The sequence below is a fragment of the Molothrus aeneus genome, unplaced genomic scaffold (genome assembly GCF_037042795.1).
Source record: "Molothrus aeneus isolate 106 unplaced genomic scaffold, BPBGC_Maene_1.0 scaffold_34, whole genome shotgun sequence".
Classification (NCBI taxonomy): Eukaryota; Metazoa; Chordata; class Aves; order Passeriformes; family Icteridae; genus Molothrus; species Molothrus aeneus.
The window spans coordinates 3857576-3884835 of record NW_027099005.1 but is presented as its reverse complement, the minus strand read 5'-3'; the positions used below and the strand labels follow the sequence as shown (position 1 = coordinate 3884835).

General features: G+C 51.2%; 2 protein-coding genes across 2 annotated transcripts; both read left to right on the top strand.

Annotated features, from left to right (window-relative positions):
* The first annotated feature begins 3595 nt into the window (after positions 1-3595).
* On the top strand, positions 3596-4528 carry LOC136570521 (olfactory receptor 14C36-like). The gene has a single exon (XM_066570984.1). It carries the CDS (start codon positions 3596-3598, stop codon positions 4526-4528), a length of 933 nt encoding a protein of 310 aa, XP_066427081.1.
* A 20323-nt stretch (positions 4529-24851) lies between these two features.
* On the top strand, positions 24852-25769 carry LOC136570517 (olfactory receptor 14J1-like). The gene has a single exon (XM_066570979.1). It carries the CDS (start codon positions 24852-24854, stop codon positions 25767-25769), a length of 918 nt encoding a protein of 305 aa, XP_066427076.1.
* The last annotated feature ends 1491 nt before the right edge of the window (positions 25770-27260 follow it).

Sequence of the window (27260 nt, the reverse complement as noted above, 5' to 3'; positions counted from 1 at the left end):
CACCAGGGTCCTGTATCTGTAGAAACACAAGCATATCCTCTCCCCCACATAATGAGAGGGTATGGCCCTTCAATAATTTTAGATTCATGATTCTGGTCAAGTACTGGAGGTCTTTCTTTGAGGTGTGTGTACATGTTGTTATGAAAGTGCCTTAAGATAGGGGGTATGATTCTTTTTGTGAGCAATTCATGAAATTCATAGCATAAAATACTTTGCACAGTCTGTCTTGTATAGAGAGAGCCAGGGGCTATTTACAAATCACAAATGGGACGGGGCTGCTGTGGAACGTGCCTTGAGCTGTTTTATTTTCCAGCATCAGTCCCATTACATGGTTATGAGAATGGGAAGATGCCAGCAGCTCGTGTCCTCGGCAGCAGACAAAGAACGCAATGTTACAACTTACTTTAAAAGATTTTTACCAATCCCACAAAGCAAAAGCATATTGACAGTAGTTCTATCCAACCACAATAAGCACAGGTACCTTTGGTTAAAACAATGCTTGCCTATTTTGGATACAATACCTGCTTGTAAGCCTTAAAACACAATGCACAGAGCTCCATTATTAAGCTTCAAATTTCCTAATATCTTGCTAGAAAAACTTTTCTGTAGCTTAGAGAGTTTTTCTAGACAAGCGTTAATACACAGACCATTGTTCTATTTGTCCGTGCTTTTCTACTTTTTAAATAATTTTTCTGCTGACCAATCTCATGGCTACTGCTTAGCTCTAATCACAGTCCTGCTGTCTCTGAGGCCTGCCTTTTTCAGCTTTCCCAAAAACCCTCTGATTTTGTGGATTCTCACACTGAACACAAGTTCAGCTATTTTAAATCAAATGCTCACTGAGGTAGATTGTATTAGACATGGCACACTGCAAAATAGAGCTGCTATAGATTTTTTGCTGTTAGCACATGGGCACAGGTGTGAGGATTTTGAAGGAATGTGTTGTATGAATCTCTCTGGCCAGTCTACATCCATTCATAGGAAACTCAAACAACTACAAGACAACATGAAGAAATTGACTCTGAATGATTGGGGCTTGGATGAATGGTTTGAGGGATGGGGAATAACTGGATGATTGAAAGATCCCTTAAAGGGAGCTTTGTTATTACTAGTAGTTATTATTATATTGCTTTGAGCTATTCCATGCATAGTGATATTGGTGACCCACTTGGTAGAAAATACAGTGAAAAGGGTTTGGCTGGTGCAAGAAGAAGAAGGGGGAGTTGTAGCAATGTATCTGAACAACTTAGGCCACACTGTGCACCAGCCATATTGCTTGTAGTTCTTCTTATCAGAGCCCTCTGGAATTCACCAAGGTTACTAAGACATAAACTGTGCTAAATGAAGAAAGAAAATGCTGAGAAACAGAATACCAAGAGCACAAGAACTAGATAACAGAGGGCTGTGAACCACCTGGACTGTAACCAATCACATACCCTGAGAAGTGAGTGCAGAACACAAGGACAAGAGAGAGGCACCAATGAAGAGATGCGTGATCAGTGTATGCAGTAGAGTTAGAATGCATAAATAAGTGGATAATGTAAACAATCAATGGCTTCAGCTTAATCATATTGGTGAGTTGTATGGGAGTCCTGTTTTCCCACCAAGGGTGCCTGGGAAGGAGGGATGGTTCTTTTCCATAAAAAGGAAAGCACTGAGGCAGGAGCAGGAGACAAGTGACCCTTGCAGGCCAGGAGCCTCATGGCCTCCTTGTCCCTGCTCAGCAGCCTGGCAGGGGCCGCCCCATGCTCCTGCCCTTGGCATTGCACATCCCCACGTGCCAGTGCCCATCCCGGCAAGAGCCCTGAGCAAGGAGGGAGGGACAGGATCTGCCTGGCCAGGCCCTGGGGCTCAGGCCTTGGCCCTTGGCATTCCTCAAACACATCCAGCTTTGCTCAGCACCAGAGACACCTTGGCCTTGTTTGTCCCCAGCTGTCATCACTGCCTGCAGTGTTCTGCTCTAACTGCAACCTGGGGACTCTTTCTCAGTTGTGTCGTTCAGTGGAACCCATTAAAACTTCAAGAAATTTCAGAGTTTTAATTTAAGTTTGAGTTCTTGAGAAGTTTTTTGATCACTCTCTCAGGGACTGAGTCTGATGTAAACAACACCAAATCCCCAAGAGGATCATTAAAGTCCTTGTGCTGTGTCTGTGCTGCTGAGCTTTAAAGGAACAGCTCTTCCCAGGGCCAGCTCCTCTCCCAGCCCAGCAGGGCTGAGGGCTCTGCCTGCAGGCACTGAGGGGACAGGAGCCAGGCAGAGACAGGCTGAAGGCAATCAGGATTGGGAAGACATTGAGCTGAGACTTCACTTGGGGAAAGATCTTCACAGCCCTGTGCATGGTGAGTGTGTGGGTGCAGGGCAATGTCCCCTGTGCTCCTGGAGGGATCTCCTGAAGCCAGCACACCCCAGAGCCTGGGGGATGTGTCAGGAGGACTCTCCCAGTTTCTCTGTGGCACAGGAGGAGCAGGAGGAGGAGGAGGAGGAGGAGGATGTATTGCAGAGCGGGGCTGCCCTGGGCACCGTCAGAGGGACAGGGCAGGACGGCTCCTGCTGCCAGGGACGGCTGCAGGGGCTGAAGCTGGGGCTGCAGCCAGGGCTGCCCAGGGCTGTCCTGCAGAGCAGCTCCTGCAGCCCTCAGGGCTCTTGGCCAGCCCAGGGCATGTGCCACCTGCCAGGGGCAGCTCTCAGCCTGCCTGGCAGCTCCCCATGGACGCTGCAGGGGAGAAGCTCCAGGTGCAAGGAGCCACCCCCATCAGGGCAGATTCCTCCTGCTCTGGAGATGGTGCTGCATGGCCAGGGCTGCTCTCAGCTTTCTCCTAAAGGGAAGGGAAAGGGGCTGCCAGCTTTGGCTGTGTCACTGAGCCTCCTGCACTGTCAGCCTGGGCATCAGCAGATGGGCCTCAGATCTCCCTCAGAAAGTGCCTCCTCAGCCTCCTCTCCCTACAGACAGCAGCAGCAGCACCTTGGCTTGCAGCATCTCTGTTTGTCTGGCCTGCCCTTAAGGCCCTGCTGCCAGGGAGATGCCCCTGGGCAGTGCCCTGTGCTGGGAGGGGTCTGCAGGGCAGAGCTGAGCCCCCAGGGCTGGGCTGGGCTCTGGCAGCACTGGCAGGGACAAGGCTTGTATAGAGAGAAACAGCTCCCAGCAGGCACAACTCCAGGCAGCAGAGAGCCAGACCAACCCTTGGTATCCATTCCTGTTCAGGTGCACTGGGAAGAGAGCAGGGCTTAGAGACACTAACTGTGAAAGAGGAGTCTTTAGAAACGCCACTTTTTTATTCAAGCATTTTTAAAGTTTGATCACCCAGAGCTAGAGGGAGGTGTAATGGGCAAAGGGCACTTGTGTGGGAACAGCAGGTCTGACTGCCCTGGGACACAGGGAGCCCTGTTTTCCCTCTGGGCTTCCCTGGGGTTCAGGCTGAGAGCAATGCTGAAGATGAGGCAGGAACTCAGGAGCATAAACCCAAGCTCAAAAATAAAAATGTTGAGTGAATTTTCCTGACAGGTAGAGAAGTAGTTTTGACGCAATTCCTAAAATAACCCCAAAGAGCTTGTCAATGTCTTGTTTCAACAGTCCACCATGCCCAGAGTGAAGCAATGTCCAACAGCAGCTCCATCAGGCACTTCCTCCTGCTGGCATTGGCAGACACGCGGCAGCTGCAGCTCCTGCACTTCTGCCTCTTGCTGGGCATCTCCCTGGCTGCCCTCCTGGGCAACGGCCTCATCATCAGCGCTGTAGCCTGCGGCCACCACCTGCACAGGCCCATGTTCTTCTTCCTGCTCAACCTGGCCCTCAGCGACCTGGGCTCCATCTGCACCACTGTCCCCAAAGCCATGCACAATTCCCTCTGGGACTCCAGCACCATCTCCTACTCAGCATGTGCTGCACAGGTGTTTCTGTTTGTGTTTTTCATTTCAGCAGAGTATTTCCTCCTGACCATCATGTGCTACGACCGCTACGTGTCCATCTGCAAACCCCTGCACTATGGGACCCTCCTGGGCAGCAGAGCTTGTGCCCACATGGCAGCAGCTGCCTGGGCCAGTGCCTTTCCCATTGCTCTGCTGCACACAGCCAGTGCATTTTCCCTGCCCCTGTGCCATGGCAATGCCCTGGGACAGTTCTTCTGTGAAATCCCACAGATCCTCAAGCTCTCCTGCTCACACTCCAACTTCAGAAAAATTGGGATTTCATTGCTTGGTGTCTGTTTAGGATTTGGCTGTTTTGTGTTCATTTTTTTCTCCTATGTGCAGATCTTCAGGGCTGTGCTGAGGATCCCCTGTGAGCAGGGACGGCACAAAGCCTTTTCCACCTGCCTCCCTCACCTGGCTGTGGTCTCCCTCTTCCTCAGCACCTCATTTTTTGCCTACCTGAAGCCCCCCTCCATCTCCTCCCCATCCCTGGATCTGGCCCTGTCAGTTCTGTACTCGGTGGTGCCCCCAGTCCTGAATCCCCTCCTCTACAGCCTGAGGAACCAGGAGCTCAAGGCTGCAGTGTGGAGACTGATCACTGGACAGTTTCAGAAATATTAAACTGCTGGCCAGTTTCTGTAAGTCACTTGTAATAAATTTTGTCTTTGATAATACTTGGATTTGGTATTTGATTTGTTCTTTTCTTTCTTTTGTCTTAGTCTTTTATTCTTGTCTACAAAAATGGCATTGTTTGTGTCATATTCCATTTGTTTTTCTCCACCTTTGCTGTGACCTCAGACTGTGTCCATGAGGACCTCTGCTCTCAGTGATTTTAAGTGACCTAAACCATCTCCCAGCAAAGTCTTCCCTGGCAATTCCCCTTTTGCTGCCTTCCCTGGAGCTGCAGCAGCAATGTCTGTGTGCAGAGCTGGGGGCATGTCATGGGTGGCACAGCAGCTCTGCTCCTGCTGGCCACACCAGTCCTGATCCAGGCCAGGAGCCATTGGCCTTCTTGCCCACCTGGGCACACTGCTGCCTCATGTCCAGCCTGCTGTCCATCAGTGCCCCCATTTCCCTTTCTGCCTGGCCGCTCTCCAGCCCCTCTGTCCCCAGCCTGTAGCGCTGCAGGGGTTGTTGTGGCCAAAGTGCAGCACCCAGCACTTGGTCTGTTCAACCTCACCTTGGCTGGATTTGGGCCCTGGATCCAGCGTGTCCAGGTCCCTCTGCAGAGCCCTCCTACCCTCCAGCAGATCCACACTCACACCCAGCTTGGTGTCATCTGCAAATTTGCTGATGCTGGACTCAGTCCCCTCATGCAGATCATCAGTGCAGATATTGAAATCCACGCTGGCTGGCTCTGATCCCTGGGCCATCCTGTGGGTGCCCTGTGATGGCACTCAAGGTGATCTGTTCCATAACCTTACCGGGCACCCAGGTCAGGCTGACAGGCCTGGAGTTCCCCAGCTCCTCCTTCCAGCCCTTCTTGGGGATGGGCTCACATTGGCACCTCCAGTGCTCTGGGACCTCCCTGCTGAGCCAGCACTGATGGTAAATGATGGAGAGCAGCTTGGGGAGCTCATCCACAGCTCCCTCATCCCCCTGGGATGGATCCCATCTGCTCCCAGAGACACCTGTGAGCATCTGAGTGGCTCAGCAGGTCCCCAGCTGCTTCCTCCTGGATTACAGGGGGGCTGTTCTGCTCCCTGTGCCCATCTACAGCTCAGGAGAACACTTGTCCTGAGGACAACCTGTCTTATTGTTGAAAATTGAGATACACAAGGTGTTAAGCAGCTCAGCCTTTTCCTTATCTTTAGTTACTCTGTTCCCCACTGCATCCACTCTCAAGTAGAGGTTCTCCTTATTCCTTCTTTTGCTATTAGTTTATTTATAAAAACTTTTCTTTATTACTTTTTACAGAAGTGGCCAGGTGAAGCTCTAATTGAGCTTTCATCTCTCTACTTTTCTTTCTGCATGACCCAACAACATCCTTAAACACTTCCTGAGCTGCCTGACCTATTTTTTCTGAGTTCCCACAAAAAGCTCATGCCCAGCCAGGACAGTCATTTTCCTCTCTGGTTCAACTTTGTCACAGAGGGACAGGCTGCTCCTTCCCCTTTAAGATTCCTTTCTTGAGGTGTGTCCATCCTTCCTGGACACCTTTTTTTAACGGCTGCTTCCCTTTAAAAAATCAGGACCTGATTCGGTATTCTCTAAATCTGCATCCTGAATAGGCCAAGGTTTGCCCTTTCTGATGCCAGGGTAGACGTTTTGTTCGTGCTCTTCCTTCTTTCACAGAATATTGAAAACTCGATCATTTCATGGTGGCTGTGCCCCAGGCAGCCTCCAACCACCACATCTCCCACCAGCCCTTCTTTGTTTGTGAACAGCAGCAGACAGAGCTTTCCTTGGGAGTGGGATTGTTACCAAAAATGCAGTAAAATAAAAACTCCTTAACACCAATGTAGCATTAAGAAGCAGCATTCTTTATTTGGCCAGATGCACAGGGGGATAGCCCCTCCCAAAGCTGTGCATGCTGAGTACAGGAAAGTTTCTGTTTACATTCTGTGTTTTGCATACATATTCATTGATTGTCCCAGACTAAACATACATATGTGTGGAGTTGGCCCAGCTGTGACTCAGACTCAACTGGATTTTACCCCAAAAGCACTGAGCGTGAGCTTCAAGCCCTGAGAATCATTTGTTTATCTTGGGGTGAGCTTGAGAGTTCCCCCAGAAGCCTTTGGTGTTATTATGCGAAGTTGTCCCAGTTCTGCTCCCCTATTGGTTACCTGTTTGCCCTAGATGGTTGTTGTTCTAGAGTGTTCCACCCCCAAGTGTATATATTGTTGTTTCCCCTTTGTCTCATGTCTTTGGATCCTGTCCCTCATACTGTGGTCGTCTTCTCCACATTTGTTGTTTTTCACCCTGTTATTAAAGTTCTTTTTTGACAACTCCATCGAATCCACTCCTTTTCATTTTCGCCATCCTTGCCCTGAAGTCAGGGAACCAGAGAGATTTGTCGTGGCTGCATTCACTGTGATGCATATGATAATCATTTCCCCAAAACCATTAACTCATTTCCCCTCCCCTTTATCCATGTGTTCTTCTGTCCTGGGGGTCTCTCTGGTGGTCCCTGGTGCTCGTGGACCCCAATGTTCCAGTGGGCCTGGCTGAGCTGGCAGGACACTGAGGCTGGTGAATTTCAGTTCCCCTTCTCACACAATGGGCATTGTGTGGTTTCCATAGGCCTGGGGTTTTGAAGAACAAGCATTGTGTGTGCTCACCTGGTGATGTCTCTGTGACATCACAGAGCCAGCTGTGACATCACAGGGCAGAGGACTGACGTCACAGAGCAGACTATGACATCACAGTGTTGACTGTGACATAAGAGACCAGCTGTGTGACATTAGAAAATGGGTTGTGACATCACAGAGCAGGCTGTGACATCACAGGGGGAGGGGTGGCTGTGTGACATCACAGAAGGGCTGTGTGGCTTCACAGAGTGGGTTGTGACATCAAAGACCAGCATAGCGATATCAGAGAATAAGCTATGACATGACAGAGCAGGCTGTGACATCACAGGAGGGCTGTGTGAGGTCACTGGGTTGGTCACTCTGCCCCTGACCCCACTCACAGTTTCCCTCGAGAAGTCCAAAGCTGTTCATGCCCAGCAGGGTCCCTGTCCCCTGGTATCCCCCTGGTCCACCTGGAGCTGCAGCCTCCCCCAAGGATGTTCCACAGGATCCACCCCAAAACCTGACTCAGGGACAAGGGGCTGGGCTGTGTGACCAGGACATCAAGGACAGGGATTATCCAGGTCACTGTGGCCTGGGTTGGGTTCCCCAGGGCAGGAAAGATGTCTGGCAGCTGGAGCAGGGTCTGGGAAGGGCCTCCAAGGTGGGGCTGGAGCCCTTGGGCTGTGAGCAGAGGCTGAGGGAGCTGGGCTTGTCCAGCCCAGAGCAGGGAAGGCTGAGGGGCTCCTCATCCCAGCCTGGCAGTGCCAGTGAGGAGGGGATGGAGAACTCAGAGCCAGGCTCTTCACTGGGGGGCCTGGGGGGAGACAAAAGCCAATGGGTGGAAAGGGAAAAAGAGGGGAGATCAGCCAGGACAGGAGGAGATGAAATGAGTCAGGCTGGTTTCAGCATTTCCTCAACACCAAAAGCAGCCTGACCCCATTCTCCATCCACCACTGACAGCTTTGCAAATCAGGAATTGTTCAGGCTGCTTTTCCCCCACTCCAGGATGGGCATCCTGATACAAGAGTTTAAGTGTGCTTATAATTATCACAGAACCATATTTTTCTAAAATTAATTTTAGTATGGAAATCACTTGTGGATGGTGGACATGTCAGACGCTCCTGGGACGTTGCACATGGCATATGCAGAGTGCTGAAGAACACTTGGGAGAGCAGATGCACAAAGAGGCGGGGGAAATAGACCATCACCATATGTGGGACACAGGGCACCTGGAGGATCTTCCACATCACCACGGTTGCCTGCAAAGGACAAAGCGCCCCGAGACAGCGCTCAGTGCCCAGGTGTCCGTGAGGCAGGGCCCGAGCTTGGCAGGGAGAGGCCCAGAGAGACGCAGGGGGAGCACGGGGCCTGCTGGGCCTGGAGCTGCCCCTGGGCCAGGTTTCAGCCCAGCGCCTGCAGCAGGGAGATGCAGTGGGGGAAGGGGGATGGAGAGCTGCTGGAGAGGCGGCCTTGGGGCCAGCAAAGGCCAGTTAGAGAAACTCACAGCCAGGACAAAGACACCCATTTTGTCCCCGTCGGAGGTGCATGTGCTGTGCTTGGGCCAGCTGCCCAGCACATGCAGGAGGATCAGCAGCGCCGGCTCTGCAGTCCTAGGCGAGCACATGATGCTCTTCCACATGGTGAAAGCAGCTCTGTGGGGTTAGAGCTCTGTCTCAGGGGGGTCTCAGACACAGCAGTGGGACCTGGGCAGCAGTGGGGAGCTGAGCTGGCTGCCAGCTCTGCCTCTGCCCACTGCCACTGGCCAGCAGCACCCAGGCAGCCCAGGCCTGTGGGGACAGGCCCCTGAGGGGCAGCGAGGGAGCATGGCAGCAGGCTCGAGGCCTGACGTGCCAGGGCTTGCAAAGGGAGCAGCCAGAGGGCCCTGGAACTCTCTGTTGCTCGGACACCTGGGCCAGGCTGTACAGGCTGATGGGCTGGGGAGCCCTGAGCTCCTCTGGGCAGGTGGGCCCCATACCTGTCACAGGACGGGGCCACACGCAGGAGCGTCACGACTACGTCAGCGGGCTGTGCTTCCGTCAGATCCAGCAGGCTCCTGTTCAGCCTGTGCTCAGCAAACTGATTGGCCAGGAGCCACTGGTGGATGTACCTGACCAGGGCGGGCACCTGGACAAGGCACGGGGACACTTGGAAAGAGGCCAGAGGGAGGAATGTGCCCAGCTTCTCCAGACAAGTGCTTCCCTTGCCACCACGCTGCCATGGCCTCCAAGAGTTGCAGTGACCAGCAGGCATGGCTTGGGAGAGCAAGCAATTCCTGGCAGGATCAAAGCCTGGCCACAGGCTGCTTACTTGCTTTGGGTTGGAAAAGCCCTCCTCTACCAGCATATCCAGCAGAGCAGCACTGGTCTTGGTTTTGAAGATGTGCGAATAGGCTCTGAGCCCAGTGCCCATTGGGCTGGTCTCTTCCGCCCAGATTTTCTTGATGAATTTGCAAACCAGCTGTAGGAGAAGGGCAAGAAGCCAGGGATGTTGCAGGGAATGCTGCAAGCGCGGTGCCAGCAGGCCCAGCCCAGGTGGGGATGGCTGCAGGTACCTGCTCTGTTCTGCGGAAGAGGCCACGGGCAGGCTCCTGCTCTTGTGTGCGCTCCAGGGCTGCACCTGGCAAAGAGCGAGCACAGCCAGAACTGAGGGGCTGCTGGAGAGGCCAGAGAACACGGCCCAGCTCTGCGCTCCCCAGGCAGGGCGAGCCCCGGGATGCCCCAGGGGATGGAGCACGGCCCTTGTGGGGTATCTGCCCGGCCCCTTTTCTGTCCTGTCCATGGGCATGGCCCAGGGAATGGGATGGGATGGGATGGGATGGGATGGGATGGGATGGGATGGGATGGGATGGGATGGGATGGGATGCAAAGGTGCCAAGCTGGCTGCAGGCACCAAGCCTGTGGCCCAGCTCTGCCACTCACCCTCCTGCAGCAGCTCAAATGGCACCACCTCTTTGGTTTCTCATGCTGGGGCAGCTGCCGGGCCTTCTTCCTCCTGTTCCCCCCAGGCCACCTTGGGCACTCTCAGGGGTCTCTGCTCCATGTTAGTGGCTGGATTTGTGGCTACTTGCAGGAGAGATGCCTGGGAAAAGCTCCGAGTCAGCAAGTCTTGCAGTTGTGCCTGGAAGGCACCTTCAAGACAGAAACCTCAGGAAGGCTACAGGACAGCAAGTCCTGCACTCTGGTCTCCAGGGCTCCTGCCACAAGGACAGGAGATTCCTGTCAAGGATTGTGGTCGGGCCTCGAGGGCACTGGTGGCAGGGATGGGAGATGCCTCTGGGGCACCAAGTGCCACGCTCTGCCCTCGAGAGCAGCTGCAGAAGAGAAGCCTCGGCAAGGCCACGGGTCAGCAAGTCCCGTGGTCTGGCCTCGAGCTCAGCTGCAGGAATAACACCTCGGAAAGGCTGCGGGTCAGACAGGAACGAGTGCGCTGTGCGGGGGCTCCTCACGGCACCGCTCTGTCCCGTTCTGCCCCGTGGCCTGTTCCCAGCAGCCGGGCAAGCTTCTATTTCCCACGTGTCACAAAGGGGCCTTGGTCACCGGGTTCTGTTCCATGGCACAGTGACCGTGCTGCAGCGTGCCAGCCAGGGCCCTTGCACACACTGCCTTCTGCCCTGGGGCCGCCCCCAGCCCAGCCCAGGTGGCCCAGCTTGGAAGGAATCCCTGGTCCCAGGTGTCTAAGACAGCCCGCACAGGATCTTTAGCAAGGGCTTAGAGCATCAGCAAATGCTGCCCGGCTCTGCGGGCTCACTCCTACCCCCATATCTTTGCCTGAGAGCATTTGAATTTCTAAATTAGAATCATTTGAAGGGAGGGCATGTTCATTTTCCATTTCAGAGAAGCCTTCTGCCTTCATTAGCATACGCCTCTCTCTTCAAAGCAAGCCAATTGTTTATCATCTTGCAGATCCGCAGTTGCTGGGGAGCCCCGTTTTACACCAGGGACCTGGAGAACCATTGCCAGCAATTGGGAAAATCCTAGCTGGTCCATCCAGCCATAGATGAGCTCTCCAAATTTGCCCCAAAATTGGGTCCAGCTCTTAGAGGCCACAAAGAGCAAGTCCAAGTGACTTGATGATATTTTTAGCCCAGAAAGCCCTGCAGCTGATGGCACACTTGACAATCAGCAGGGGACACAGCTAGGCCAAAGGCCAGACCTCTGCTGGGAGCCTTTCTCCTCAAACTCCCTTCAAACAAACCTCCATGCAAGTCACTTGGGAAAGTTTCTTCAAATGATCCATTTCTGGCCCACAACTACACAGCCTTATGGGAAAGATCCTAAAGCAGCTGCTCTGGAGTCCAAGAGCCAGCACTAAGAGTCCTTGTCATCTATTTGGAGCTAAATGCCACTTTGGGGGATTTGAAGGAGTTTGGAAGGAGCTAGAGGGAGGACCTCTGAGCTTTTTAAAGGATGCCATTGCTTTTTCTTCTCTTCTACATAGCCAGGAAGGGTGACTTTGGCTCACATCTGCACTGCATGGCTCACAAGGCCGCAAGACTTGTAGTTCCAAGAGCTTTGAAGGATTTCTTGGCCAAGAAGACACTGCCAACAAGGATATTTCTGTTTTGGAGCCAATGCTTCAATATTTCCTCTTCTGGACTCACGCTACAGTGGAAGCTTCCTTAGCCAATCATGTTAGGACACACAAACCTACAGCACTGCATCCTAAGCTTCTTGTTTACCATTGGAACTACTTTGTTTTTTTCTAGATCTTCAGCCCTAAAACTCTCAACTTTCCTCCACTTCAACTTTCCTCCCCGTGTCTCTGCTCTAATCAACTAGAAATCCGCATGCTGGCTTCTAGCACCTAAGTTTGGAAGCCCTTTGCAAGGTCTCCGATCAAATGCTGTGTTGAATTCTAAGCTTTGCTGACAACACCAAAGGTCTGAGATTTCCCTGCCTTTGGCTTTCTAACAGCACTGATGCTGTTAGTTGCACAGTGCCCAGGATCCCTCTTGCAAGTCAACTCTGGCAGGAAGAAGGCGGCTGCCAGGGGGCTGCTTGTGGCCTCTGACAGCCCCATTGCTCAGGGCTTGCCAGCGCCCCAGCCCCTCAGGGGCTGCCCCAGCCCAGCCAAGCTGCCCGGCAGCAGCGCCGCAGCCCCACAGCAGCTCCAGAGGAGCCCCATCCAGAGGCAGCCGGGAGCCCTCAGCAATCCAGCCAGCAGCACACGGGCAGGAGGACACAGAGGGCGCTTCCTGCCTGCCACAGGGCTTGTGGCCATCTCCAGGCACCGCTCTCACAGCGATCCCCGCAGCTCCGGGCCCTGCCCAGCCGCTCTGTCACCAGCACAAAAGCTTCCACAGAACCATCAAAGGCCAAGGGGCTTCTGGCCATTTTCCCTGCAACACTGCACGCCTGGGCAGCTCTCCGAGCCCAGGCAACCTTGTCCCCCTCTTCCCCTAAGCCCTGCAGAGCCTGTGTCGGATTGGCAGAAGAAATGCAGCTCACAATATGCGTGATCAGCAAGTCTCCAAGTTTATTGATAGTTCACACATATCTATATTGGTGTTAATGAAGCTTATACATATTGCAGGTCTGAGCTCATTATTGGTTAATCACTTATCGGTCTACCATGCCTACTTCTATACTCTTATGCTTCTTTTGTTTCTACTTTTACCCGATTCTACCTGTAGGTTCCCAGTTAACCTCCGCAACTCAGAGAGTTGGGAGTGAATGGACTGTGAATGATCAGAAAGATTCATGCAACACATGCCCTCAAATTCTTCACAACCATGGCCTTTCGTAAGTAAAAGAAAATTGATTGCAGCTCTATTTTGAAGTGTCGCATGGCGAATAGAATCAACATCAAGCAAAAGGCTAGAAAGTGCTAAAGAGGTGGCATTGGTTTGCTTAGCAAGCCAACATCCCAACTTGTTTAAAATAGCATGAGCACCTGCTGCTGATACGCCTGGAGTCAAGAAAGATGCTGCAACTATGGCCTCTGGGGACCAGAATTTTACATCATCCCTGCAGTCTGCAGCAAATGCATGAGCCATTCGTTTATTGCGACGATGGTGGCGGCTCATGTTCAGTATCATGGACATGTTGGGTGTGAGTAGAGACAGCCGTCCAATTGTACATGGCCCCCCATGCAGCATTGATGGGACACCGGCCCAAGCATGGTCCCCATATATCAGGAAGTATCCTGCTGGCAATTGAATAGGCTCATTTGATGAAATTGACACTTTCTTTGTGGTATAATTGCACCAGACTGTTGCATTACGGTAGATAGCCATGCTGGAAGTTACAATATTGGAATGGTTCTTGGCTGGCAGCTGGCTTCTATGGTTGAAATTAAGACATGCATCTGCCATCACTGAACCTAACAGCTCCAATTCTTGGGGTTCCTGCGGTGCTATGGGAAAAAAGGAAACCCATTGGTCCCAATTATCTACACTTGCCCTAGCATTGGTGACTCTACAGGTGGGTACATGTGAGGGGCATGGCCAGGGATCTGCTGGTAACCCAACCAAACAGGTTGTAAATGGATTGCCAGGAGAAGATAATGACAGGCAAATAGCCTCCTGTTTAGTTAAGTTTGCCAGGGTGACCCAGATGTTAGTCTTGGGCTGAAGTGGGGCCCATGCCTGATGGTCTACACTGTCCACAAAAAGAGCAGAAATTAATAAAGTAATAGCATAAAGTCTCCACATCACCCCGATCTTTCCAGGCACTACTTGGAACCACCCAGACATTTTGGAAACAAGCATGTCTGTCACAAACCGTTAAGAATATCTCTTTTTTCCTCTTCTCTCCTTTCCCTTTGACCTGCCCAGATTTAACCCTTTTAGGTCTTTGAAACAATCATCCCACACTTGGTTGGGATCCTGACCTCCTGAAATCGGACCTATTACACTTGACTGTGACAGGGGAATACCCTGACCACACTTAGACTGTAAAATACACGACTGAGATTGCCCTAAAGCACGTTTGACTAAGTGCTGGGTTTCCCACCTAAACCATGCAAGGATTTTCTGTTCTGGGGATTCATACAACTGTAACCCTTGGCGGCCAGGTAGCCCTGTAAATGCTTCAAGTTCTCTCTGCCAGGAGTTTGACTGCCAATAGAAACCACAGCTCCTACACCACAACTCAGGTAATTGGGATTGATGCACCCACTTAGTTTCCAGACAACCCCCGCAAAAAAGCAGTATCCATGAAGCACAATGTCTATTTTGACACTTAATACAAGCTAAAATCCTAGGCCCTCTAGATTCAAATGTAGAAAGCACCGAAAGCAAGCTTAATATATTATCAACAGATTTGCACCAATCAACCACTTGGTCGATGGCAAAATCACACTGTCCTTTCAGTTTAAGAAGTATTGGTTGAAGAATGATCAACAGCCTCGTCTCCACTCGCTGACGATCCTCTTCGCTCAGTTGATTGAGGTCTTCCATCAAACACAGCTGCTCGGGTCCATTTAGTACCCACAAAGATCCTGTAGGGGTAGAAACACAAAGATATCTGCGGCCCCATTATAACACCTTAGCAGGACCTTGCCATTGTCCTGTTTTAGGATCCCTGTATCTTACCCATACATCTTGTTTCACATCATCTTTTTCCTGTACATAGTGATGAATTACAGCAGGAACTCTACTTTCCCCAAAAACACACAAGTGATTCAAAACAAATAAACACTTTAACAATCTTTCTTGTGGCTCTCTGATATCTGTGTATTTACTCAGATATCTTTTCAAGGTACCATTTGCTCTCTCTACGATTGCTTGCCCTGTTGGAGAATTAGGGATGCCTGTCACGTGTTCTATCCCCTACATTTGCATGAATTGCTTTATTCTTTTGCTACAGTAAGCAGGCCCATTATCTGTCTTGATGCGCTCTGGCACTCCCATTACTGCAAAACAACTGCTGAGATGTCTCTCTACCTGCCCTGCTTTCTCACCAGTTTGTGCTGTGGCCCATATAAAATGACTATAAGTATCTAAGGTAACATGCACGTACTTCATCCTTCCAAACTCAGCAACATGTGTGACATCCATTTGCCAGGTCTCATTTGTGCTCAGCCCTCTTGGGTTAACTCCCAGACCTAACCCGCAGCCCCCATTATGATGACTACATATAGGACAGGCTTTGACTATTGCCCGTGCCTCCTCCATAGATATCTGAAATTCTCTACGGAGGCCTTTTGCATTTTGGTGGAACATGGAATGTGCCTCTCTGGCCATAGTCTGCCTGGGAATTGGAGTTGCTTGTGTGATTGAGACTAACTTATCTGCTCGCACGTTACCCTCTCCCAGACCAATCTCCCACTTGTGACTTCTGATATGGATAACAGAGAAAGAATGTTTCCTCAGCTTAATTGCCCTCTGCAACTGTATAAACAGCTCATGCAACCTCCTGTTTTGAACCTTTTTTATAGAGGCATCTTCTATTCGTTCACACACTCCTGCAACATACAAAGAATCTGTTACTATTTTGAGAGGCCCAGAGAAATGCATCATGGCCTATACAATAGCCAATAGCTCCATCGTTTGTAAAGTATCCAACTCGGTAGCCTGGAGTATTTGATGATGCCATTGTCCCTCTTCCTGCCAGGTCACTGCAGCAGTTTTGGATTTTCTTCCTGCATCCGTATAAACTGTTATAGCATCCAATAAGGGCTTTTGTGATCTTTTTGGGCATTGAATCCAACCCCACTGTCCTATCCAATTCAACGGTATATTGGGAATATCATCAGTGGCAATCACACTACCAGCTCCCAACAGAGCCTCTTGTAATTCCATACTGTTTGTCAGGTACCAGGTCAATGGATCCTTCTTCATTGGTATCCGTATCTGATCAGGTTCCTTTCCCGTAATCTGTAACGCCCGTTCACGACCCTTTTTGAGCAAATCAGCCAAAATTTCAATATTTTGAAGAAGGGTTTTATGTTGTTGAAGTGGAGGAGATATCCATTCCAAGGCCCACACCTCCCCCGTTTTTCTGACTTGCTGAGTAAGTGCACCCAGTAAAAATTTAGTTCCACACCAAACTGTCAGCTGTATGGGGAGGTTAAGATCTCGTCTCCAAACACTGCCTTGTGTCACACAGTCCAGTATCTGTTGCAGTGTCTTAACCTGCTCAGAGGTTACATGAACAGGCTGTGCTGGATCAGTTCCTTTCAGCAAAGGTCGAAGTTCATCTAACAGTTCATTAGGGATACCAACAATGGGGCGCAGCCATTGCAGATCACCAAGTAACTTTTGAGCATCATGCAATGTATGTATTTTAACATTTAATTGCAATTTCTGGGGGGTAACAATTTGATCAGTAAGTATCCATCCTAAATATTTCCAAGGCGCAGATAATTGAATTTTTTCAGGTCAACTGTATGTTGACACAAGGTGGCGCTGTTGCGCCTGCCCTGGGGAAGAGAAACCCATTCAAATCCCTTGTCCGGCTCTTCCCTGTTTAAAGCTGGCGAGCTAAAGGCAAACCTCCGAGTGTCTCGAGGATGAAGAGCAATAGTAAAAAAGCAGTCCTTCAGATCAATAATCAAAAGTGGCCAGTCCCTTGGCAACATAGCCGGGTTAGGTAATTCTGGTTGTAAGGCTCCCATAGGCTCCATTTGTTCATTTACAGCCCACAAATCATGTATTAAGTGATACTTCCCCAATTTCCTTTTAATAACAAAGATAGGGGTATTCCATGGACTTGTTGACAACTGTAAATGAACTTGTGTATATTGTTCATGTACTAGTATATGAACTTGTTCCAGACTTTCCCTTTTTAACAGCCGTTGCTTAACCCACACTGGAACGTCCGTGGTTCAAGTTAATGGGATTGGGAAAGTCCACGCAATGGCCATTAGCCTAAATGGTGCTCGTTTGTCAGTACTACTCCCATTTGAGCCAAAATGTCCCAACCAATGAGGCATTGTACAGTAGGGGGCAAAGGTACAATTGATAAAACACTCTGCAAAGTTTTTCCATCAATAGTTACAGATAACATGGGTGATTTTCTTGCAAGTGTTAGGCCTCCAACCCCGGTAACTGTCACTGTGGTTGGCTGTAATGGCCAGTTGTGGGGCCAAAAATCCGGACTCACAATGCTGGAGTCTGCTCCAGTATCCAATAATCCTTCCAAGGTTTGCCTTTCACCCCGATAATCCAGTATTACAGTGTGCTTTGGTCGATCATTCAGGTTCATTGTTAATAAAGTGAGTCCTCCAGTGGAACCAAATCCTCGCTCCCCTCTCGACTGTGATTGACGAGGGGGTAAAGTTTTAGCCATTTGTTCCAAAGGAACCAATTGAGCTATCCTTTGTCCTTTCTCGATTTGTATAGGTGGAAAAAGAGTATGCACCATAAAACAAATTTCCCCTGTATAATCAGCGTCTATTACCCCAGGTAAAACAAATAATCCCATTATGGTGGCCGATGATCATCCCAGAAGCAAAGCTCCCATAGGTAATCTATCATTAATGATTGGTCCCTTTATTCCAGTTGGAACCTTTTCTGGTTGGGTGGTCATCAAGGTTACTGCTGCTGCGGCTGCCATGTCCAATCGGAGGCTCCCGGTGGTGGCTGGTTGAAGGGAAGCTGGGCTGAGGTGTTGACAGCAGCTACTTGTGTCTGGGCGCGGCGGCTGGTGGACGCGCTGGCTTTCCTGTTTCCCGAGCGGCGTCGGCAGGCTCCAGTGTTGTGGGTATCCAAGCGACAATTTTGGCACCAGACGCTGGCTGCTTGACAGGCCCGTCGCGTGTGTCCTGTGCCTCCACACCGGTAACATTTGAATCGGCCAGTAGATGGAGCCTGTGGAGTAATTGTTGCCGCTGCTTGTAGGGGGGCAAGAGCAGCTAACACCTGACTCTGTGAGGCTTCTGCCTGTTTTTGTAATCCTGCCCCTAACTCCTTAATAGCATCTACTAACATCGCTTGATTCCCTACGGGCACATTCACCAATTGTTCTAAAGCTTCTTCTATAGACCAATTAGCTCCTAGGGTATTTAATATGTTCTTTGTAGCCTGATTACTGTTCTGGAGTGCACGTTGTTTTAACAAAGTACCCTTCATGAAATCAGGGACTCCTGCCCGCTCAATAGCATTGGCTACCCTATCTATAAAAGATCCAAATGACTCATCTCTTCTTTGCTTTATTCCCATATAAGAAGGAATCCCCCCTAGCTCTTTTATCCTATCTATAGCCAACCGCACCAGACGCATTGCCTCCCGACACTTATCAGGACCCAGTAACGCTTGTGCTTCTGTCCGAAGAAAAGGCCCGAGACCCATTAACTCCTCTAGGGTTATCCCGTGTAAAGGATCACCGGCTGCCGTATTACTGCTACACATTCCTGACAGAGTGACTGCCAGTGTGCATTAAACAAGAGCTGCTGATGCTGAGTGAAGATAAGCTTTGCTATTCCTCTGCAATCAGCCGGCAGCAAAACCTGAGTCCCCCAGATATAATCCAGCATTTGTTTTGTGGGCTCACCGGTTACCCCAAATTGACTAACTGTGGACTGTAATTGCGACAACAACTCCCAGTCTAGAGCAGTTATTGTTGCTTGAAACCCGCCCCCTGCCATGGGTGAATATATCACCAGACAAGCAACATCCATAGCTGCTTTTATAGCCTCCTCATCCCCCGTATCCATGATATCTTTTGCTATCGTTGCCCATGCCTCCCTTCACCCCTGTGCAATGGCCCCTGCTAGGTCACTCTCTGACCCAGGGATTGGCTCATTACTAGGAGGAGGAGATGGAGGGTTTGACACAGGCGGTGCGGATGGTGCTGTTGTAGCACACGCAGGGGGTGAGCTGCTGCTTTAGGCAGGAGCTGATGTTGGTGGCAAAATGACTGTGGATGTGGCAGGGGGTAACGGACAGGAAGCTCTTTCTGCAAATCTATGCCCTTAACCTGACGCTTTTGTAAAAAGCTAGTATATAAATCATATGCTGCTTGCATTTCTCTATCCATTTTAAGAAGGTCAGCGCTGTTGCAGCCCTACAAGGTCTCGGCAGCACGTATCGGCTGGGCTCTCCATTAAAGTCACCCAGGGCACGGCACCTTCCCTTTTTCAGCCGTGCTTGTTTGCCGTCCTTGCTGTGACAGGACCCGAACTCCTACACCGATCCACCGTGGTTGCCGTTGTCGGTATCACGTTGCGGGGTCACCAATTGTCGGATCGGCGGAAGAAATGCGGCACACAATATGAGTGATCAGCAAGTCTCCAACTTTATTGATAGTTCACACATATTTATATTGGTGTTAATGAAGCTTATACAAATTGCAAAGCTGAGCTCATTATTGGTTAATTACTTATCGGTCAACCACGCCTACTTCTATATTCTTATGATTATGTTGTTACTACTTCTACATTCCTTTGGTTATTCTGATGAAACTATCATATTTTTGGCAAAAGATCCTCTCCTCTATCCAGTTGTTGCACCAAGGGCACAATGTCCTTGTCAGTGGTTGGACACTGACTGCTGAATCCTAGACTTGCCTCCTTCTAACTTAACCAATGGTATTATGTCAACATGACCTTTCTCAGCTAGCCAACTCTCCACAAAGCTCTCCACACTTCAGGACCCACTGGAACCAAGGGGCCATTGAGACACTGCAGGGCCTCATGGAATCAAGGGGATCGTAGTGGGGCTCCATGAGACCACGGGGACATTCTGACTCTGGGGAACCAAGGAGACCATTGTGACACTACAGGGCTTGGTGGAACTAGGAACTCATGTGACAGTGAGAAGTCCAATGGAATCAAGAGCCTATTCCGTACTTCATGGTTTCAAGGAGCCAAGGAGCTCTGTGTGACACTGCAGGGCCTTATGGAAGCAATGAGACCATTCTGGCACTCTGAGTCCCCATGGCACCAAGGGGCCAGTGTGACAGAGCCAGGCCTTGTGGAACCAAGAGTCTGTTGTGATCCTGGGGAGCCCAATAGAACCAAGGGGCCATTGTGGCACTGCAGAGCCAAGGAGACCATTGTGGTATCACTGGGCCTTATGGAAACAAAAATCTGTTGTGATACTACAGGGCCTCATGGAACCAAGGGGCAATTGTCATACTGTAGGGGCCTCAAGGATCCAAGAACATGGAAAAGTTCTGGTTGGCTTGGCTCAACTGGTCCAGCTGACCTTGGCATGTTGAGGGTTGCTTCTCATCTGCCCCTGAAGCCCTGGAGTTCTGTGCTTTCCTTCCTGTGGGAAAGAACTCTCCTTTTCCTCCAGGGGTTCATGGCTGAAATTGGGATTCTACCTCCATATTTGATTATATCCAAAGATTATCCCATATGAAACCTGCAAGAACAGACAGCTCTGGATGGCCTTGGCATCCTGGGGGCCATCTCCCATCTGCCTTCAAAACACAGGGGGGCCAAGCTTTTCTTTCCATGGAAAAAACATCTTTCATATGCAGGTGTCCATAGCCAAAATTGGGAATCTGCCTCCAAAATTCCCTATATCCAAGGATAGCTCCCAGACAAAAGCTGCCAGGACTGTCTAGGTGCCCTTGGCTTCCTGAGGGCCAGCTCTCATCTGCCTGTGAAACTGGGGCTCTGTACTTCCCTTCCTATGGAAAAGAACTGTCCTTCTTATCCAGACGCCCATGGACAAAACTGGGATTTGGCCTGCCAAAGTTCATCTACCCAAGGACTGCTCCCAGACAAAAGCTGCCAAGACAAACAGGTCTGCCTGGCCTTGGCCTCCTTGGGGCTGCCTCTAATCAGTCTTTGAAACAGTGGGGCTCTGCCCTTTCCTTCCTGTGGAGAAGAACTGTCATTCTGGTCCAGGCACTCATGGCTGAAATGGAATTCCACCTCCAAAACTCCCCAAATATCCAAGGGTTGCTTTCAGACAAAAGCTGCAAGGACAGACAGGTCTGGCTGGCCTTGGCCTCTGGTGACTGCCTCTGATTTGCCTTCAAAACCCTGGGGCTCTGTGGTTTCCTTCCTGTAGAAAAGAACCGTCCTCCTTGTCCAGGCAGCCATGGCCTCAAGCACATGAGCAGTGTACAGGAACAGAGGAGCTCTGTGCTCAGTGGGGTGGAGACTGAGGACAGCAGAGGAGAGCCCTGGGAGGGACTGAAGGGTGCTTTCAGAGATGGTGGATCCTTTTGACATAATAGAAAAAAGACAGAAAAAGAAAGAATTAATAAAAATAGCAGCTGGGGAGGTCCAGACTGGACATAACGAGACAGGAATTTCCCTCCCAGGGCAGGGCTGTGGTGGAACACATCCCCCAGAAGGAGTCTGGGTCAGTGCAAGGCTTTGTGTGGGCAGGCAGAGGCAGGCAGGAGGCAGAGCTGTCAGCAAAGGAAGGGCTCAGCCAGGTGGGGCAGCCGGGGGATGAGTTTTACAACATGAATTATGTGGTCCAAGACCCGTTCCACATTGCCAAAAGATGGCTGTAGCCCTGGGAGATATTTTTTGGCCAACACCCCTGTCAATCACTGTAACATAAGGTGACCAGGAGATATTCACATCAGACCTCTGTCAGTAGTTTGGTTCCACTGAAGGACAGAAGTTTATTCTGTATTATCTCCATTTTGAAAGTAAGAGCAGTGATACTGGAGTCTTCTGTAGCAGGGGACATGGTATACCATATGGAACATGTGGACCACGGTAAAAGATGCTAAATAAATAAATAAAATACATTAAATTTAAAAATAAATTTCTAAATAAATAAATAAAAACATTCCCAGATGTTCCAGGAGCACCTCAGCCTCGTGGTCTGGGAAGAAAACTTATCACCATGAGTCAGCAGATTGGCTCTCCAGATGGCTTTGCAGAATGGCTGGTACTACTGCCTAGTGTTACAGGGTTAATATTGGGGTGCAAGGAAGCAGCATTTTTGAATTTCACTAGACTTAATATGGAATGTTAGGGGAAGAACCAGAGAAGGAAAAGGGAGGGATCAAGGTGGTTTGGAGAGAAATAGACATAGGAAAATAGAGGAAGAATACAATAAGTGGGGTCAGTCATGCTGACAGAGGCTGACAAATGCTGATGAGTGTGCTTGTAAGGCCAAGCCTGCACTGTTCCATAGTGCCCTGTTTCCTCATTAGACTCAATGTGTATTTTCTGACTGCTCTGCAGAGCCAGTGGGATCTGGTGGAGTCAGATGAGAAACCTTTTTGCACTCTTGTCTGTGTGTATGAACATGTCTGTATGAGGTAGCTGAAAAGTTGAGTGTCCAAAGGCCAGCTGTGGGGAGGTCCATATGGTGTTGATAAAGGGACCCTTTATCAAGGTATACCATGATAACTTATCCTTTGGAGCTCAGTAATCTAAAGATTTATAGAATGTCTTATGGATAGGCCTGGATTCTAACTTGGCCCCTTCCTGGAGTGCTATGGTCATGATTTCCAATGCCTAAAATGATTCCAAATTATTTTTACCTTTGTATTAGATATTACACAATAAGAAGGACACCCTTCTATTCAGAAAGGTCAGTTTCATAATAATGAAAATCACCAAAGGATAGTATAGGGACTTATGATCCTATATTTTCAGAAAAAAGGGATGAGAATGTATGTTTTGGTGTTCTGTAGCCATCCATGTGGACAACATTCTAATATGCCAAGGTGTTTGTCCAAAAAAATACAGGGGGAACTGTTCCCAGAGCCTGCAGGGACAGAGGCGCAGGGCAGGGACACCGTAGGACAGCCTGGGTTGCACAGGGCACAGGCATGGGCAGCAGCTGCAAGACAGCCCTGCCAGAGCCAACTTGGGCAGCACTTTGGCCATGGCTGCTGGGCCTGGGCCTGAGGCAGGAGCAGGAGACAAGTGACCCTTGCAGGCCAGGGGCCTCATGGCCTCCTTGTCCCTGCTCAGCAGCCGGGCAGGGGCCGCCCCATGCTCCTGCCCTTGGCATTGCACATCCCCACATGCCAGTGCCCATCCCGGCAAGAGCCCTGAGCAAGGAGGGAGGGACAGGATCTGCCTGGCCAGGCCCTGGGGCTCAGGCCTTGGCCCTTGGCATTCCTCAAACACATCCAGCTTTGCTCAGCACCAGAGACACCTTGGCCTTGTTTGTCCCCAGCTGTCATCACTGCCTCCAGGGTTCTACTCTAACTGGAACCTGGGGACACTTTCCCAGTCGTGTTCCTCAGTAGGACCCATTAAAACTTCAAGAAACTTCAGAGTTTCAATTTAACTTTGAGTTCTCGATACTCAAGTTTTCTGAAGACTCTCTCAGGGACTGAGTCTGATGTAAACAACACCAAATCCCCAAGAGGCTCATTAAAGTCCTTGTGCTGTGTCTGTGCTGCTGAGCTTTAAAGGAACAGCTCTTCCCAGGGCCAGCTCCTCTCCCAGCCCAGCAGGGCTGAGGGCTCTGCCTGCAGGCACTGAGGGCACAGGAGCCAGGCAGAGACAGGCTGAAGGCAATCAGGATTGGGAAGACATTGAGCTGAGACTTCACTTGGGGAAAGATCTTCACAGCCCTGTGCATGGTGAGTGTGTGGGTGCAGGGCAATGTCCCCTGTGCTCCTGGAGGGATCTCCTGAAGCCAGCACACCCCAGAGCCTGGGGGATGTGTCAGGAGGACTCTCCCAGTTTCTCTGTGGCACAGGAGGAGCAGGAGGAGCAGGAGGAGGAGGAGGAGGATGTGCTGCAGAGCGGGGCTGCCCTGGGCACCGTCAGAGGGACAGGGCAGGACGGCTCCTGCTGCCAGGGACGGCTGCAGGGGCTGAAGCTGGGGCTGCAGCCAGGGCTGCCCAGGGCTGTCCTGCAGAGCAGCTCCTGCAGCCCTCAGGGCTCTTGGCCAGCCCAGGGCATGTGCCACCTGCCAGGGGCAGCTCTCAGCCTGCCGGGCAGCTCCCCATGGACGCTGCAGGGGAGAAGTTCCAGGTGCAAGGAGCCACCCCCATCAGGGCAGATTCCTCCTGCTCTGGAGATGGTGCTGCATGGCCAGGGCTGCTCTCAGCTTTCTCCCAAAGGGAAGGGAAAGGGGCTGCCAGCTTTGGCTGTGTCACTGAGCCTCCTGCACTGTCAGCCTGGGCATCAGCAGATGGGCCTCAGATCTCCCTCAGAAAGTGCCTCCTCAGCCTCCTCTCCCTACAGACAGCAGCAGCAGCACCTTGGCTTGCAGCATCTCTGTTTGTCTGGCCTGCCCTTAAGGCCCTGCTGCCAGGGAGATGCCCCTGGGCAGTGCCCTGTGCTGGGAGGGGTCTGCAGGGCAGAGCTGAGCCCCCAGGGCTGGGCTGGGCTCTGGCAGCACTGGCTGGGAGAAGGCTTGTATAGAGAGAAACAGCTCCCAGCAGGTACAACTCCGGGCAGCAGAGAGGCAGACCAACCCTTGGTATCCCTCCATGTCCAGCTGCACAGGGAAAGAGAGAAGAGTTGGAGAGATTGATTTTGAAACTGGAGTCTTCAAATAGGCCGCATTATTTTTAAATGCAGTTTTAAATTTGTCCATCCTGTACTAGAGGGAGGTGAAATGAGCATAGGGCACCTGTGTGAGACGAGCAGGTCTGACTGCTCAGGGGCACAGGGAGCCCTGTTTTCCCTCTGGGCTCCCCAATATTCAGGTTGAGAGCAGTGCTAAGAACAGGACTTCTGGCCCTTCTAAAAAGCACACAGTTACTTAGCAGCCCATATCTAAACTCAAAAAAAAAAGGTAAGTGAAATTTCCCCAAAGAAAGAGAAGCAATTTTGATTGATTGTGTCAGAAAATAGCATAGGATTGACTCAAGGTACTTTGTCCAAATTGTCAGTGTTGTCTTTGAACAGCTCACAATGTCCAGAATAAAGGAATGTCCAACAGCAGCTCCATCAGGCACTTCCTCCTGCTGGCATTGGCAGACACGCGGCAGCTGCAGCTCCTGCACTTCTGCCTCTTGCTGGGCATCTCCCTGGCTGCCCTCCTGGGCAACGGCCTCATCATCAGCGCCGTAGCCTGCGGCCACCACCTGCACACGCCCATGTTCTTCTTCCTGCTCAACCTGGCCCTCAGCGACCTGGGCTCCATCTGCACCACTGTCCCCAAAGCCATGCACAATTCCCTCTGGGACACCAGCAACATCTCCTACTCAGCATGTGCTGCACAGGTTTTCTTTTTTCTTTTCTTTATGTCAGCAGAGGTTTCCCTCCTGACCGTCATGTGCTACGACCGCTACGTGTCCATCTGCAAACCCCTGCACTATGGGACCCTCCTGGGCAGCAGAGCTTGTGCCCACATGGCAGCAGCTGCCTGGGCCAGTGCCTTTCTCTATGCTCTGTTGAACACAGCCAATACATTTTCTCTGCCCCTGTGCAAAGGCAATGCTCTGGGTCAATTCTTCTGTGAAATCCCACACATCCTCAAGCTCTCCTGCTCACACTCCAAACTCAGGGAACTTGGGATTGTTGTGGTTGGTGTCTGTGTAGTTTCTGGCTGTTTTGTGTTCATGGTTTTCTCCTATGTGCAGATCTTCAGGGCTGTGCTGAGGATCCCCTGTGAGCAGGGACGGCACAAAGCCTTTTCCACCTTCCTCCCTCACCTGGCCGTGCTCTCCCTGTTTCTCAGCACTGGCTTTTTTGCCTACCTGAAGCCCTCATCCATCTCCTCCCCATCCCTAGATCTGGCAGTGTCAGTTCTGTACTCGGTGGTGCCTCCAGCCCTGAACCCCCTCATCTACAGCCTGAGGAACCAGGAGCTCAAGGATGCCCTGAGGAAAATGATGACTGGATGACTTCTGAAGCAACCAACTTCCCGTTTTCTTCTGCATAGTTTTCGGATTGCAACTCATGACAGGCCAAATAGCCCTTCCCAGTTCTTTGGTAGTTTTCAATGGGGCTTTCTGTTATTAAATTATTCTAAAAGAAATTTTTTAATCACCCCCATGAAATTCACTGTCTGCCTCTTGAATTTGACCCAGAAGCTCTGTAAACCAGGGTTTGGGCTATCACTACATTTGAAGAAAATAAACTACCTTGCAGTGCCTGTTTTATCTGGGATCCCAACTCTGAGACCTGCATGAAGTTAGAGGGGAGAAGGGGAAAAGAGTCCCAGCAGGGCAGCACAGCCAGGGAGCAGCGGGGATTGGTCCTTTCAGAGCTGCCCTGCCCAACTCCACCCTGTCCTTGCCAGCCCTGCTGTGGCTGTAAGGCCGGAGTGCTCTGGCAGCTTGGTCCCTGTCCTGCTGCGTGTCCCTGCAGTGGCCACAGGCAGGGCCAGGCCATGGGCACTGCTGGGACACAGCTGGGCTCCAGCACAGCAGCTCCATCAGCAAAGGGCATCTCCTGAGGGCAGGGCAGGGAGGCTTTGCTCTCCTCCAGAGCTGCTGTCAGCAATGTGCTCCAGGAATGCCCTGGCCCAGCAAAGCCCAGTGCCTGGGGCAGGGGGGAGTGTGCAGGGGGGGCTCACAGCAGTGTCCTGGCCCAGCCAGAGCTCCTGGCATGGACCTGAGGCAGCAGCAGAGCAGGGCCTGGGCTGTGTCTTTGTTCTGGGACAGCCTGGGAAGGTGCCCCGGGGCAATTGTCCCACAGCAGCCCCTGCAGCCACCATTGCCAGCACTGGCCTCTCCCCACCTGCAGGAGGTTGTTTGGCCTTGCATGGAGGGACACCAAGGGACCAGGCCAGCAGGCCATGTTTGCTCTGTGCTGAGGAGATCTCAGCAGTGCATGGTGTGTGTGTGTGGGGAGATGAACCCCAGTGAGCACAAACACCATCAGCAGCACCCGGGGGTGGCACAATTCCAGCGGCACAAACAGTGCCTTGAGGCCACTTCACTCTGAGAGTAACATCCTCTGGGAAAACACCTGAATTCTTTGCTGGGTTGTGGTTAGGACTGCAGGGACAGAAATATCCCAGGCAGGGAGGCTCCAGGAAAAATGCTCAGGGCAGCCATGGACTGCACAGAGAGACATTGGATAGAGTGAGAGTCTGTGGGGAGAAATCAGAGCTGCCTCCCTGCTGAACCAGCCCGAGGACCTGACAGGGCTGTGCTGTGTTCTGGGCACTGAACTGAGGGATGTGGAAAAGGCCTTTGGTGTCAGGGCTGTTGAGAAGGCTGGGCAGTGTCACTGTGGGACCTCTCTCAAACCCCTTGGAAAGGCCAGAGCCATCCTAGAGGGTCCTGGGCACTTGGGAAGGGCAGACATGGAACCAGTCTGCAAACAGGGCAGGGAGGGGGACTGGGAGAGTCACAGCCTGGTCAGGCTCAGCAGGGAAAGGGATGTGG